General features: G+C 37.0%; 1 protein-coding gene across 3 annotated transcripts in view; it reads left to right on the forward strand.

Annotated features, from left to right (window-relative positions):
- Positions 1-16,612, forward strand: part of ANKIB1 (ankyrin repeat and IBR domain containing 1) — a 145,791-nt gene that overhangs the window by 111,096 nt on the left and 18,083 nt on the right. For all 3 annotated transcript variants that reach the window (XM_045497041.1, XM_045497043.1, XM_045497042.1), the window contains exons 10-11: positions 2,354-2,442; positions 11,033-11,163. In XM_045497041.1, the coding sequence (XP_045352997.1) occupies positions 2,354-2,442; positions 11,033-11,163 (220 nt within the window). The remainder of the gene's footprint in view (positions 1-2,353; positions 2,443-11,032; positions 11,164-16,612) is intronic.

The following is a 16,612-nucleotide window of genomic DNA, read 5'->3' on the forward strand; positions in this document are numbered from 1 at the left end:
ATAATTGATGCTTTTTTTTTCCCCTTCAAAGCATTTTTAAGTATATAATTCAGTGGTTTTAAGTACATTCCTAATGTTGTGCAACCGTTTCCTATCCATTTATAGAACTTTTTACCTCATACCAAACAGAAACTCTAACCATTAAACAATAACTCCCCATCTTCCCTTGCCCCATAGCCACTGTTAACCACCATTCTACTGTCTGTGAATTCCTTTTTCTGAATATTTAATGTAAGTGGTATCATACGATATTTATCTTTTTGTGTGTGACTTATTTCACTTAGCATAATGTCTCAAGTTTCATCCATGTTGTAGTGTGTATCAGAATTTCATTCCTTTTTATGGCCAACTAATAATTCCATTGTGTGTATATACACCACATTTTGTTTATCTGTTCATCTGTTAATGGACATATGGGTTGTAAACCATATTCTGGCTTTTGTGAGTAATGCTGTTATAAACATTGGTGAGAAAATTTTAGTCATTGTGAAACTTTCAATTCTTTTATGTATATATCTAGGAGTGTAATTGATAGATCATGTAATAATTCTGTGTTTTAAATTTTGAGGAACCATCAAACTGCATCCATAGCAACTGCATCATTTTAGATTCTTACCAGCACTGCATAAGGGTTCCAGTTTCTCCACATCCTTCCCAACACTAGTTAGCATCTATTTTTTTAATAGTAGTTACTCTAATGGGCTTGAAGGAGAATTGAAACATTCATTCATTCATTCATTCAATTCATTTGTTTGTTTGTTTATTTATTTATGTGGTTGTTTATTTATTTTGAGATGGAGTGAACAGGGGAGGAGCAGAGAGAGAGGGAGATACTGAAATTTAGCAGAGCTGTCAGCACAGAACCCTGTGCATGGTTCAAACCCACAAACTGTGAGATCATGACCTGAGCTGAAGTCAGACGCTTAACCGAGTCACCCAAGTGCCCCAAAACATTCTTAATATAGTAAAATGTTCTTCAGAGTTGGTAAGACTCTACCTGCATCAACAGGTGTGTCTTCTTAAGACTTAAACTTTGCAAATAATATCTTTGTTTTAAAATAACACATGATGATGATGATGATGATGATGATGATGATGATGATGATGGCACCTACAGATTGGGTTTTTCTCCTTTCAAAATGATATTTTGTTATTTACTGTAAAATTTCCTTTGTACTACAGAATATACCATTGTATTGAATTAAAATAAGTAATTTTTAAAGGCCTTAAGCCTTTTTTTTTTTTTATGTTTATTTATTTATTGTGAGAGGAGGTGAGGGAGAGGCAGAGAGAGGAAGAGAGAGTCTGCCAAGCAGGCTCCAAGCCATCAGCACAGGGCTCAATCCCATGACTGTTGAGATCATAACAGTCAGACACTCAACCGATTGAGCCACCCAGGCTCCCCCTTAAGCCTGTTGGATTTTTTATATAGCTATAGAAAGAATGTAAAATCAAGTTACAAATGATAAATTGATATGTTTTTAATTATTTAAATCAAAATTTGCCAAATTCCAGTTAAATAGAAAATTGGGATTCAGCAAACTCAATGGTAAATTAAATTGCCCTAGCTGTTACTTGGGGATTCCAAGGTCAAAGTAACAAAAATGTAATGTAAAACAGTACTTTTCAAACTTTAAAATGCAGACGGGTCACGTGGTAATTTGATAAAATGTAGATTTAAATCGGTAGGTCTTATGGGCCCGCTCTTCTGCATGTTTAACAAGCTCCTGAGTAGTGGCAATGCTGCTATCCCAGGGAACAAACTTTGAGTAGTATTAGGGAGGACAGAACCTAACTGATAAAAATATTTTATAGCTCATAACTTATAGCATGCAAAACTAAATTATAAATGTTAGGTAATCTATTTGGAACTTTTAAAAATGTGTAAATGAATGTGCTGCTTTAAAAAAAAATTGACCTGGCAGTATCAAGCTCTAGAATCATATTTTCACTTCCTCTATTGAAATACTTCATTTCTCACTAGTCACTGTGCTTCAGTTTTCTCAGCTTTAAAATTGGAAGAGCACTGGGGCACCTGAGTGACTCAGTCAGTTAAGTATCCAACTCTTGGTTTCACCTCAGATCATGATTTCATGGTTCATGAGATTGAGCCTGGCATTGGGCTCTGTGATGCCACTGCAGACAAGAGCCTGCTTGGGATTCTCATTCTCTCTCTCTCTCTCTATCTCTCTCTCTCTCTCTCCCCCCCTCCCCCATTCGCTGTCCGTCTCTCTCAAAAATAAATAAACTTAAAAAAAATGTTTTTTTAATTGGAAGAACACTTTTCACCCTTTCTTTTGCCTTGATGTTGATAAAGAATATTTAATTGCCTTTTCTATGTTTTCCTCTTCAGGGAGTGCCTTGGTGAAGCACATGAGCCTTGTGACTGCCAAACATGGAAAAATTGGCTACAAAAAATAACTGAAATGAAACCAGAAGAACGTAAGAGGAATCTTAGAAAGCTATACTATATGTTCTAATAGCATTCAAAAGATAATATGGTCATATTACTTAGAGTCTTCATTAAGTAAGTTTTCAATGCTATAGCTCTCCTGTTTAACATTACACCTCTAACCAACACCCTTTTGGACATCACAAGGTTTTTGCAATGGTGAATCAGAGGTTCCATATTTCTAACGGACTGTTTTAAGTTAAGATAAACAGGGTAAACAGGGGTCACATTTAAGTCCTTCTCCTACAGCCATTCCCCTTTATCCTGGGGTGGACCAACTAGCTTTTCTGTACTTTAAGGGAAGAAATGTATAAACTGTAGTGAGAGGAAGTTTCTTACTTCCCTGGAATCTTCCATTGGATGATAAGACAAGTTAATTTCTTGGTATTATGTGGCTCTGTAGATTTACTTATATTAAATGCTATGTCTATAACTATTTTAACTGAGATTTTTATAAATATTAATCCTACAGAAATGCTATGAAATTGGTGTTAGTAATTCCATTTTGCAGATGAGGAAATTAACCCTTAGATTGGATTGAGTGACATCAGGAACAGGGTATGTGCCTAGAAACAGAATGGGTTTGAATTAGCCTTCCTAATAGCAATTCCTGCATTTAACAAGTAAATATATCTGCTTTGCAATAATTTCTCATCCCCTGAAGTGTTTTATGACAACTGTTTATTTTCAAATTAATATAAAAGTTAATTTTTTTAACTTTTTATATAATGGCATTAGTTGCAGGTATTACAAATCAGGATTAAGAATTTACTGGGGCACCTGGGTGGCTCAGTCAGTTGATCATCCGACCCTTGATTTCGACTCAGGTCATGTTCTCATGGTCATGAGATCAAGGCCTTCACTGAGCTTCATCTGGACATCGAGCCTGCTTAAGATTCTCTCTCTCTTTCCCTCTGTGCCCGTCCCCCCGCCCCGCTCATGCACAACTGCACATGTGCTCTCTCTCTCAAAATTAAAAATAAATAAAAATTAAAAAAAAAGAATTCACTCAGGGGCGCCTGGGTGGCCCAGTAGGGTAAGCGTCCAACTTCAGCTCAGGTCATGATCTCTCAGTTTGAGTTTGAGCCCCTGTTGGGCCCTGTACTGACAGCTCAGAGCCTGGAGCCTGCTTCGGATTCTGTGTCTCCCTCTCTCTCTGCCCTTCTCCTGCTCACACTCTGTCCCTCTCTCTCTCTCAAAAATAAATAAACATTAAAAAAAATTAAAAAAAAAATTCACTCAGTGAACCTATACTTATTATGAGCAAAGCACATGATGATGATGCCAGCCTTCAAAAAGTAATAGGCTAGAAGGGAAGCAGTCAGATCATTACAATATCACATGATAACTACTATAGTTGGATAAAGATGAGAGTAAATCAGGCTGGGTAGGTGGGTGTCATAGAATCTTCCTGAAGGTGGGCACCTAGGTGGCTCAGTTGGTTAAGCATCCGACTTCAGCTCAGGTCATGATCTCACGGCTCGTGAGTTCAGCCCCATGTCAGGCTCTGTGCTGACAGCTCAGACCCTGGAGCCTGCTTCAGATTCTGTATGTGTGTGTCTCTCTCTGCACCTCCCCTACTCGTGCTCTCTCTAAAATGAATAAATGTTAAAAAAATAATTTTTTTTTTTTTTTTAAAGAATCCTCCTGAAGACAGTGAGAGAGGAATTGGGTTTTAGCATATCTGCAGAGGCAGAGATCTGGCAGTTATTCCTGTCAGCAGCTGAAGTGACGCTGGCAGAGTCTGGCTGACAGCTATGAAACCCTACAGTTTTGTATTCTATCAGGCAATATACCATTGCCCAAGAGCTTGTCCTTAGCGTTTTAAATTCACAAGATTCATTTTATGCATTGACTCAGGGTCATTCAAATACATGAAGAAGAGACTACTGTGTAAACCAGAATATCAGTTTATTAATTGATAATGAGGGAGATACCTTTCACATGATGAGAAGGCTTATGTCCCTTATCCAGGAGAAAAAGAAATGGATAATCTTAGGATATTTCATGGTGAGATCCAATTAAATATTTCTACCCTGTACGTTCTATCATTCAATCAACAATTCTTTTTAATATTTCCAATTCTTTTTTTTTTTTTTTTTTTTTTTTTTTTTGCTTATGCTTATTTATTTTTGAGAGAGAGACAGAGTGTGAGCAGGGGAGGGGCAGAGACAGAGGGAGACACAGAATCTGAAGCAGGCTTCTGGCTCTGAGCTTTCAGCACAGAGCCTGAAGCAGGTATCAAACTCACAAATCATGACCTGAAGTCGGACTCATAACTGACTGAGCCACCCAGACCCTCCTCAGCAAATATTTTTTTGAGTACCTGGTACATGCTAGGAACTTCCCAAATCAAAAACACCTGTATAGATTGTTTTTATTCCCCAGGTACGTTGTGTGTCTTTCTTGAATCCCAGATAATAGCTTGCCATTGCTCCCTTGACACCCATCCATTTTCCCTATTCTCCTGATATGTATGGGTCTGTGTACATGTGTGAGTTCCATAGATTAATACTAATATCCTGCAACACCTTTAAACATGACAAGACAATTGGATTTTGCTTTCTCTTTTTGCTTCGGGAACCAAGAAACATATTTATTAGACATGGTTTGCTATTGCCCACCTACTTACATTTCTTTATACATTTATATGAAGCCTAACATTAATGTCCATGGGAGAATTTGTAAGAGATGAGGCTGGAAAGATAGGTGTTGCCAGATTGTGAAGTTTTGCCAAATTGTCTGAAGTTATTTTATTAACAGAATAAGCCATAGAATGCATTTTTTAAGTAGGGAAGTGGCATCTGAGATATTTTTATAAAGATAAGTGATGACTGGGGCGCCTGGATGGCGCAGTCGGTTAAGCGTCCGACTTCAGCCAGGTCATGATCTCGCGGTCCTTGAGTTCGAGCCCCGCGTCAGGCTCTGGGCTGATGGCTCAGAGCCTGGAGCCTGTTTCCGATTTTGTGTCTCCCTCTCTCTCTGACCCTCCCCCGTTCATGCTCTGTCTCTCTCTGTCCCAAAAATAAATAAACGAAAAAAAAAAAAAAAAAGATAAGTGATGACTAGGAAGGTTAGACTGAAGGAGAGATCAAAGTAGGGAGGGGAATTTTTAATCTGAGTAAGAGGGTAAATCATTGGTCAGCCTAGGAAATTCAGTTATGGGTAACTTTTGGGGCTCCTGGGTGGCTCAGTCAGTTAAGCGTTCGACTCTTCATCTCAGTTCAGGTCCTGATCTCACAGGTCATGAATTCAAGCCCCACATCAAGCTGTGTACGGACAGCGTGGAGTCTGCTTGGGATTCTCTGTCCCTCTGTCTCTGTCCCTCCTCCCACCCCCACACGAATAAATAAATAAATAAATATTTTTTAAAAAACAGTAACTTTCAGGGAACAATAATGAGTTTTGTTATGGACATTGTTAACTTGAGGTACTTGTAGGACATATATGTGGAGATGTCCAGTGGGATTTTACAAGTGCTTATCTGCAGCTTAGAAGAGATGCTGAGAAAACTTAGAAATAACTTGTTGCTTTTAAGTGATATCTTTATTATTTATTTAACATTTATTAAGTAGTATTTTATATTAGAATATGGAAATAAGGTGACCTCTACTTGAAATTTACATTTTAGAGATGAAGACAGCTATATACAAAACTAAGAAAAAGAAATATTATTAATGCTGTGAAAGAACAGCATACCTGTGGCACATTGTGAGGGAGGGAATAGAGCAAGAGAAGACCAGTTCTCTACGAGAGTGTGAGGAAAAGCATTATAAAAGAATTGGTGCTTGAGCTGCTTCTTGAGAACTGGTAGATGTACTTCACGCACACAGGAAGGGTACTGGGGCTTTGGGTGAAGCAGAGCTGTGAGACAGCATGGTGTATTCAAGGGCTGCAGATACTGAGTACAAACCAGTGCAAAGGAAGGTGCTGCACCAGAGATGAGACTGCACAGGCAGAAGTCCAAATCAGGTGTCACGGGTGCGGCGAGGTAGAAGTTATGTGCAATGCTGGGAGGTCTGACTTCATCCTGAGACACTGAAAAGGAGTTTTGAGTCGGAGAGTGATAATCAAAGATGCTTACTGAGAAAGAACACTCAGGTGGAAGTGTGGATGGTGAATAAGGACCATTGAGACAGTAGGTAAGAACACTATTTCTGAGAAAACTTCAGAATGTCCAGGTAAGAGGATATGAGGGCTGGAACAAGACAGAGGCAATGCAGGTAGGAGAGGAGAGTTAAGAAGATGTAATTTTATTAAGTTGTAAATCTAGTGTACTTATCAGTTGCCTAGAAGACTTAATGCACAACAGGAAGTAATTAGTACAATATATTATTTAATTCTTGAGTAGAAAATGGCCATGTCTGATTTAAGATATAAAACAAGCATTTTGAAATGGGTGATTATTTTTAGTTATCTTTTAACATTGTAAAATTGGTCAATCATTCCATACCCACAAATAAGTTTTTACTAGGGAGAGAGAGAGAGAACAACCTAGCTAGTAAGTGCAGATTATTGGTGGAACTGTGACAAAATATCTTTACATACGATAATGATTCTGATAATGAAAAGAGAAGAGAAATAGAAGCACTAGAAAATGGTATATATAGTCTATACATAGTTACTTTGGTGGCCAGAGACAGGGAGACCTCAAATTAAAAACCGAAGATTCATTTAAAGAGTTCCAAATAGGGTTTTAATTCAGAAAAATGGAGGAACTTTAGAAAATTGGATAGAAGACAAAAGGCTGAGGATACCTAAAAAGTTGTCTACCAGAGAAGGACCAAAGCCAAGACTGCAGAAAAGTTCCCAGTTGCTGAGAAAAACCTAGGAATTTTCTCATTGTCCTCCATACTGAAATGTGATGACCTGTTGACCACTATTAATGGCCACTGAAGTTTATGAAATTTAGGATAAGGCTTAATGCAAACAATAGTGGACCAACTGAAATGTTTAAGCAGAACATCATCATTAAATATATAAAAATAATATTCCAAGAAAGACTTGGAATGACTTAATGCTGTATTGTTTACATATTAATTTGGATCATGGTCACATATCTTTGGCATAAGCATTTTCAACTGAACTTGTCAATTCCTGAGATCATTTTCTCCTTTATGCCAAGTTTTCCAAAGTCTTTGAATTATGAGACTCAAAAGGAGTGACAAAATCTAATGAGAAAAAAGTATTAGAAGATATACTAAGATTAGTTCAAAGAATTCAATATAAGGATTCAAATACTATTTTTCAGCACTGAAACCGCCGCTATTATGTCTAATGAGAGCAAGAAGGAGAATGATTATATATTCTGTGAAAAGATAGCTAATTTATAAAAATTTTCAGGCCAGTTTTTCCATACTACATAATAAATGGTTATTGAATAGAATTCAATTCAAATAGTCTTTTTAAGAAGTCAGTCTTTAAAATCAACATTTTTTTCACTTACATACATGTTGATTCTACTAGTAGATCTTAGATTGTTATGCTCTAATACTTGATTAAATGAAGTTAATATTTCTTACAAAGAGACCTAAGCACACTAGGTTATTGAGGAAGGAAGATCAAGATACAGTAGTCATGTAATTGAAGAGAAGAGTCTGGAACTCAGGGTGAAGAAAACTCACCAGGTAGACTGAAGGGAGATAGATATTGCAGGTATGAAGAAGAGTATATACAAAAGGCACATGTATGAAATGAGCATGTTCAGAGAACTAGAAGTAAAGGCCTTTTTCCCACTACAAGTTTCTGTTTTAATAATAGTTACTTCTTGAACACAATTTACTTCATACAATCCTCTAGAACACAGGAACTAGCATTCTCTCCGAGGGTGGTAGAAAAAAACTGTTATGTTGCAGGCCACACAAGCTGCTTTGTTTTAATGGCTTTGTGCTTTATTTATTATAACAATGGACAATAAAGGCCATAAGAATATGTTAGAGCTTCTGAGCTAAAAATAATGTTGATGCTGAAAGGAGGAGAAAGGCCACTCCTTAAAAAAAAAAAAAAATTAGACATTGTACTTAGTGATTAGGTTTTAAAGCAGTACCCTTTGTAAATGGCATTACCTCCACAGCTTGAGCTGATTAACTATAAGTATAGTAAGTTCTTTCTGAAACTCCTGTTCTCCACTAAATTAATTGAGAGTTCTCTGTAGCAACACCGTAATCAAACCATCTTCTACCAAGTGGGTTTAGTACTGGAGTGGAGTCTGGTCCGTTCATTGCTGTTATTGTCTCACTTTGCTATGTGGTGAAATTGAAAAACAGTGCTTCAGGGGCGCCTGGGTGGCGCAGTCGGTTAAGCGTCCGACTTCAGCCAGGTCACGATCTCGCGGTCCGTGAGTTCGAGCCCCGCGTCGGGCTCTGGGCTGATGGCTCAGAGCCTGGAGCCTGTTTCCGATTCTGTGTCTCCCTCTCTCTCTGCCCCTCCCTCGTTCATGCTCTGTCTCTCTCTGTCTCAAAAATAAATAAACGTTGAAAAAAAAAACAATTTAAAAAAAAAAAGAAAAACAGTGCTTCATAGTCCAGCAGTAGCTGCTGTTCTGTTGTTGAACAAATGTAAGTAGGTAGGCACTTGGGGTTCCTTGCAGCAAGACAGCCCCGCTCCTCCACTGCTAAGCTCCATCGAAGGGCTAATCATAGTGCTCAGCTCTTCCAGTTCATATACTGAGTCACGTCCCAGAGGTCAGCCAACCCAAACCTTTGTCTCCCTTCCCTCTCAGGGTTGGGTAATTTTTCCTTTTAAGCTTCAAAACTCAAAGAGTCTGATTTCTCACCTGCTTTTAACAGTACACTAACTACCCCACCCTTTTGAGAGTGGCTGCATGTACTCAGGGCCTTGATTGGATGGTCCATGTGCATTGATGTCAAAGTGAGTTTTGGACATCTTTTTCAGGAAAGAAAAGGTAGAGCTTCCCTGTGCACTTAGTGCTAGAAAACAAAACAAACTTAATACTGACAGGGAGGAAAAAAATGATTTTTTAATTGTGCATCTGCAACTCTCTCTAGCTCTAACTCTCCTCTTGGGGTGCTGGGAGGGGTGTTGGTTATAAAACATAAAATGTAAGATTTAGAATCTTTAAAAACCATGATATTCCGTAAGACTGCAGATCTCAAATCAAAGTAGAATAAATTGAGTTTCAGATGAAGAATAGAAGATTAGTGTGGGGTTAGAGGGTAGGAGAAGCTTGCCAGGTAGACAGCAGCCAAATCATGAAGGACTTTGCATTTTTTGCTAAAGCAGTTTTATTTTATCTTGCAGTCAGTGGGGAGCATCTTAAAGATTTAAAGGAGACTTGTTTTTTTATTTTTTTATTTTTTTGACATTTATTTATTTTGAGAGCACACGCACAAGTGGGAGAGGGGCAGAGAGAGAGAGATAGAGAGAGAATCCCAAGCAGGCTCCACGCTATCAACACAGAGCCCAGTGTAGGGCTTTATCTCAGGAACTGTGAGATCATGACTTGAGCCAAAATCAAGAGTTGGACGCTTAACCAGTTGAGCCACCCAGGTACCCCAAAAAGCAATTTGTATTTTTAAAAGATCACTGTGTAGGCAGTATAGTAGAAGTCAGGGGCAGAAGAAGGAGCCAGGGAAATAGATTGTTTTTTTGTGTGTGTTTTAATTGTCCAGGCAAGAGGTGTGGAGTACCTTAGTTAAAGCAGTAAGCAGTGGGAATTGAGAGGAGACATAAACAAAGAGAAAGAGGTAGAAACAATGGAATGTGGCAGGTGAGGGAAAGGAGGGTGTCCAAAATCATGGTCTTCTTGGATTGACTCTGAGTTGATGATCATATCATTTGCTAGGACAGGGAATAGAGAAAGAGGCAGGTTTAGGGGAAATGATAAGTTTAGTTTTAGACATGTCACATGGGATTCATTTTTAGTTTATCTGAAGTTTTCATGGATAAAAATATTGATATTTCAATATAACTTTCATGTTTTTTACAATGGTGAAAAGTATCTGGTCATTATGTTTACAACTGACCCACAAGGAATTATGGTCTAGGGGCCATTCTTTCTACAATAGTTATTTTAAACAGACAGTAATATATTGCTTTTTTAAAATGGGTTTTTTCTTCCCCAATTTATTTGAACACAACTTTAGAAAGAAATCTTTAAATCATATTTCATATATCAAGCTTTTGGAATACACCTCCTTATCCTATAATCCTGCTATTCAGAATAAAGCAGTTTTAAAACTTTGCCATAGATCCTAATAAGAAAGTAAATACATGGTTTGGGGCACCTGGGTGGCTTAGTCAGCTAAACGTCCAACTTCAGCTCAGGTCATGATCTCATGGTTCTTGAGTTCAACCCCCGCATCGGGCTGTGTGTTGACAGCTTGGAGCCTGGAGCCTGCTTCAGATTCTGTGTCTCCCTCTCTCTCTGCCCCTCCCCTACTTGTGCTCTGTCTCTCTTTCTCTCAAAAATAAATAAACATTAAAAAAAAGAAAAGAAAAATACGTGGTTAAAACATAGAGACAGCCTACAAAGAACACTTTCACAGGGGGTAGGGGGAGGTTCCCTCTGAAGTTATACACTAAATCATGTATATTGTGTTTGTGCTTAATATCCCAAAGTTGTAGGAGTTAGTGAAGCTTATGAGGATGCTGCCAATTGTCTCTGGTTGTTAACGAACTCCAAGCCTTGTGCTAACTGTAAGTCTCCAATACAGAAGAATGAGGGATGCAATCACATGCAGTGTGCCAAGGTAAGAAGTTGAAGAGGATTTTGCATGCTTTGCTGTTAGAATCTTAATCTGTTAATCCAAAGAAGAAACAAGCATAAAAATGTTGCTGGGTTTCAGATGGATTCTAGCAGATTAAATTCTATATTCTTTGTTGAATGACATAAGTATTGCTTTATACTACTAAATTTTATACTCATGATGAATGTTAAAAATAGGTTAAGGATTCAGTGATATTTGGCCAGAAGATCAAAAATGCCTGAATCTTTCCCTGCTAATCATCTCTCCTAGTGATTACTTTGAGAGTTTTGCCTGTATATAAATAATAATATTAAATGATAAAGTGCTACTTTATATAGAGATCTCTTACAAAGCTGGCTTTTGAGCACACAGCTTAGTTTCAAAGCCCAAGTCAGGACCCAGGCAATTCCGCTAGGTCCAAATCTAAATCTTGGTATCTATGTGTAAGTGGCTATGTAATAAAAGTACCTAAGATTGTAAGCAGACTTTAAGTCTGCTAATGAAATCATCAATCAAACAAGTAATTATTTCCTGTATTGAAAATGCTGCAGCATCTGGGTGGCTCAGTTCAGTGTCCGACTCTTGATTTCGGTTCAGGTCATGATCTCATGGTTCATCGGATTGAGCCCCACGTCAGGCTCACACAATCAGCATAGAGCCTGTTTGGGATTCTCTCTCTCCCCTCCCTTATCTCTGCCCCTCCCCTGCTCATGCTCTCACTTTCTCTCTCAAAAATAAATAAATAAACTTAAAAATAATGGAAATGAAAATGCCAACAAAGATCTTGACCAGAAAATAACTAATATAAATAATGACTTTTGGAAGACTACCCTCCTGACATAGTTGCATAGAAAGAAACTGCCATATTTAAAATAAATTCTCTGGATTAGGTTAATAAATATTTTATTAATCCATGCCAAATTTATAAACATTTTTGTTTTAAAATTATAATGATATCCAATTTTTTTCTTTTCATTGGAAGCTCCATGTATATAAAAAATACTTACTTAAAATTGAGAGGATAATGTAACTTTTCTAATTTACATTGTGAAAGAAACCCAAATAGTTCAGAAGATTCCAATATTAAATACATCAATATCTTCTAAGTATTACTTGATTTTTTTAATATATATTTTTAAGTTTATTGATTTATTTTTGAGAGACAGAGAGCACAAGCAGCAGAGGAGCAGAGAGAGGAGGGGAAATAGAATCCCAAGCAGGTTCTGCACTGTCAGCTCAGAGCCCAACGCAACAAGGCCTCAATTCCATAAACCATGAGATCATGACCTGAGCTGAAATCAAGAGTCCAGTGCTTAACCGAGTCACCCAAGAGCCCCAGTATGACTTGAGCTTTAATATTAAAGCTAACGATCATTATCATTATTACATAAAAAATGATAGCAGTTACCAGATCATTTTTATAAGCTAATTAGTACTATAAAATTAATATAAATTAGTTGTCTTAGTGGGACAGTAATGATTTCCTAAGAAGGAAGAAGAAAAAAATGTAGTACAGTGTTCTGAGCAAAATGCTCAGAGGTGCTTATTATTAGTTCAGCTGGTCAGGCCAAAAGTATTTTATTTGTGGTTTTCTCTCCAATATCCATTATTAGTTTTTTCTTAGAAAATCTGATACAGACTATATAGATGTGTAAAGAAATACAGGTTGACCATAAAAAATCAGCAGTTGGGCTACTAATAAAGAGTCAGTAGAGGCAAGATCCGATAATTACCTTTATTTTCTTCAAACACCTACCAGTAGTAAGTAGTTGATAAATACGTATTGAGTGAATATTTTCATGAATTCATCAGGCTAATGATTTAAGATTTTTTATCTTAAAACAGCTTTTTGCTTAAGCTTCTGTTGCATTTAAAAGAAACATTTACTTGCACACTATGTAAATGTAATAGTCTTGTCTAATATACCATCTAAAGTATTTACATTGAACAAAAGAAACTAACAAATAATTCTTAGGACACAGAAGAAGAAAGACATCTAGAAAGTAATAACCTTGCTACAGAAAAATTTTATACTTTTAGAATTTTCTTTTTAAATGTGAAGGTGGAACAACAGATCATGTGTAATTGAATCCATGCTCTAATATAATGACTAAGTCATAATCTACTTTTATTAATGTCACAGTGTTGTGACGCAATACACAGTTTTTACTTTCTGGAATCAAACTGTTAAACATCTTAGAAGAATAGTGGGGCGCTTGGGTGGCTCAGTCAGTTAAGCATCCGACTTCGGCTCAGGTCATGATCTCACCGTTTGTGGGTTCGAGACCCACATCGGGCTCTGTGCTGACAACACAGAGCCTGAAGCCTGCTTCATATTTTGTGTCTCCTCTCTATGCCCCTCCCCACTCACACTCTGCCTCTATCTCAAAAATAAACATTAAAAATTTTTTTTAAAAAAGAAGAATAACAAATTTAGCCTTATAAAAATAGTTTTGTATATTTCAGGAAAAAACCCACTTTTATTCATTTCCTTTTAGATAATTTTTAGGAGACTATTTAAGTTTTGCATTCTCACACATTTTAAATCACTTACAGTAATTTTCTTCAACTGAGTCTGTAAAACTATATGCTGCAACTAAAAAATAAAAGTTATTTAAGTTCTGTATTATTTTTCTAATAGAATATGAAATTTGGCTATTTTGTAGAAAGTTTTGCCACTAATTTGGAGATATCAGTAAAGCTGTACTGAAGGGTACTTGTATCAAATTAGGCACAGAGTTTGCTAATAGCAAACAACAAAACCTGCATACTCTCAGAACCTTGATATCCACAATTTATTGTGTAAATGCATGTTAGTGAAGAGCTAGATGAATACAGAGACTTTAATTCATTTCTGTGTTCATGACCTATCAGGTAAAGAAAAAATTAGTAAAGATACAGGAGATTTAACATAATTACTAAGGTATATCTGATTGCTGTATATTCAAACTCTATATCCTGAAAATATGGATTACACCATCTTTGCAAGTATCCATAGAGCATTAGCAAAAACATTGACCATTGTTCATCAAAGAAAATCTCAGTAATACTGCAGAAAATAGAAATAGTAATAGCAGCATTCTCTTATCATAATGGAATGAAATAGAAATTAGTAATAAAGGTGGGAATGCAAGTTGGTGCAGCCACTCTGGAAAACAGTATGGAGGTTCCTCAAAAAACTAAAAGTAGAACTACTCTACGACCCAGCAATTGCACTACTAGGCATTTATCCAAGGGATACAAATATGCTGTTTGAAGGGGCCCATGCACCCCAATGTTTATAACAGCACTATCAACAATAGCCAAAGTATGGGAAGAGCCCAAATGTGCATTGATGGATGAATGGATAAAGAAGATGTGGTATATATATCTCTACAATGGAGTATTACTTAGCAATCAAAAAGAATGAAATCTTGCCATTTGCAACTATGTGGATGGAACTGGAGGGTATTATGCTGAGTGAAATTAGTCACAGAAAGACAAAAATCATATGACTTCACTTATATGAGGACTTTAAGAGACAAAACAGATGAACATAAGGGAAGGGAAACAAAAATCATATAAAAACAGGGAGGGAGACAAAACAGAAGAGACTGAGAAACACGGAGAACAAACTGAGGGTTACTGGAGAGGTTGTGGGAGGGGGATGGGCTAAATGGGTAAGAGGCACTAGAGAATCTAGTCCTGAAATCATTGTTGTACCATATGCTAATTTGGATGTAAATTTAAAAAAAATTTTTTAAAAAGTTAATTTAAAAAAGGAAAAAAAAGAAATTAGTAATGAAGGTACAAAAGGCCTTTCCATTTGGAAAATTTAAATCTCTCAACTCCTGAGTAAAAAAAAAAAAAAAGGATGTAAAAGTGGGAATTAAAGCATATATAGAAAACTAGGATAATGAAAATATTACTTTGTCAGAACCTGAGTACCTATATCTAAACCACTGCTCAGAAATGTCCCCTAGTCTTATTAAAGCAATACAAAATAAGGAATGATTTAAGCATATGACTTTAAAAATTAGAAAAACAATAAACTTGGAGACTACCAGGAGGAAGGATTTTTTTTAAGCAGAAATCAGTGACTTAAAAACTGAAAAACAGGGGCGCCTGGGTGGCGCAGTCGGTTAAGCGTCCGACTTCAGCCAGGTCACGATCTCGCGGTCCGTGAGTTCGAGCCCCGCGTCGGGCTCTGGGCTGATGGCTCAGAGCCTGGAGCCTGTTTCCGATTCTGTGTCTCCCTCTCTCTCTGCCCCTCCCCCATTCATGCTCTGTCTCTCTCTGTCCCAAAAATAAATAAACGTTGAAAAAAAAAATTAAAAAAAAAAAAAAACTGAAAAACAATACAACTACAAAAACAAAAAATATTTTGTTTTTTTTAAGATAAACCATTAAGCTTACATAAGAAAAAAATGAAGATAAGGGAGTTCAAAAACATGATATAAGAATTAAGGGGACTAATCAATAAATAAAGCAAACTTGAATTTGGATGGATTGATTTTTTTTTTTTTTAATGTTTATTTTTACTTTTGAGAGACAGCGTGAGCAGAGCAGGGTCATAGAGAGAGGGAGACACAGAATCGGAAGCAGGCTTCAGGGTATAAGCTGTCAGCACAGAGCCCAATGTGGGCCTTGACCTCACAAACTGCAAGATCATGACCTGAGCCAAAGTCGGACACTTAACCAACTGAGCCACCCAGGCGTCCTGGAGTGGAATGGATTGATTTTCTAAGAAAGTATAATTTATTAAAACTGATCCTAGAAGAAATACCCAAACAAACTTATTTCCATAGAAGACAGAAAGTTTTTCAGCAATCTCCCCCCTTTAAAGCAATAGGCCCTAACAGTTTCACAATAGAATTTTATCAAACCTTTAAAGAAAAGGCAATTCTGTTGTGACTTAAACTATTTCTGGGAGTTGTTTAAAAAAAAAAAAAATGAGGGGCGCCTGGGTGGCTCAGTTAAGCATCTGACTTTGGCTCAGGTCGCGCAGGATCTCACTGTTAGTGGGTTCCAGCCCTGTGTCGCGCTCTGTGCTTACAGCTGGAGCCTGGAGCCTGCTTCAGATTCTGTGGCTCCCTCTCTCTCTCTGCCCCTTGCCCACTCACACTCTGTCTCTCTCTTTCTCAAAAATAAACATTTTTAAAAAATGAAAACTTTCAAATTACTATAAAGTGAGAACCTTGATATCAACACTTGACAAGATTATAAATATTAAAAGAAAGTTATAGATTAGTCTTACTTATGAACAATAATGCATAAATCCTAAATAAGATATTAGAGGGGGGAATCTTAATCCAGCAGAAAACATTAATATAATTGTTAACTATATCTCAATTAGAAAATTTTGTTTTATAAAAAAAGAAGTAATTGACCACATGGGGTTTATTTCCGGAATACAAGAATGGTTTGGTATTTAAAAAGCTATTGCTGGGGGTGCCTGGGTGGCCCAGTTAGT

This window comes from Leopardus geoffroyi, chromosome A2 (assembly GCF_018350155.1).
Source record: "Leopardus geoffroyi isolate Oge1 chromosome A2, O.geoffroyi_Oge1_pat1.0, whole genome shotgun sequence".
In the NCBI taxonomy this organism is placed as follows: domain Eukaryota; kingdom Metazoa; phylum Chordata; class Mammalia; order Carnivora; family Felidae; genus Leopardus; species Leopardus geoffroyi.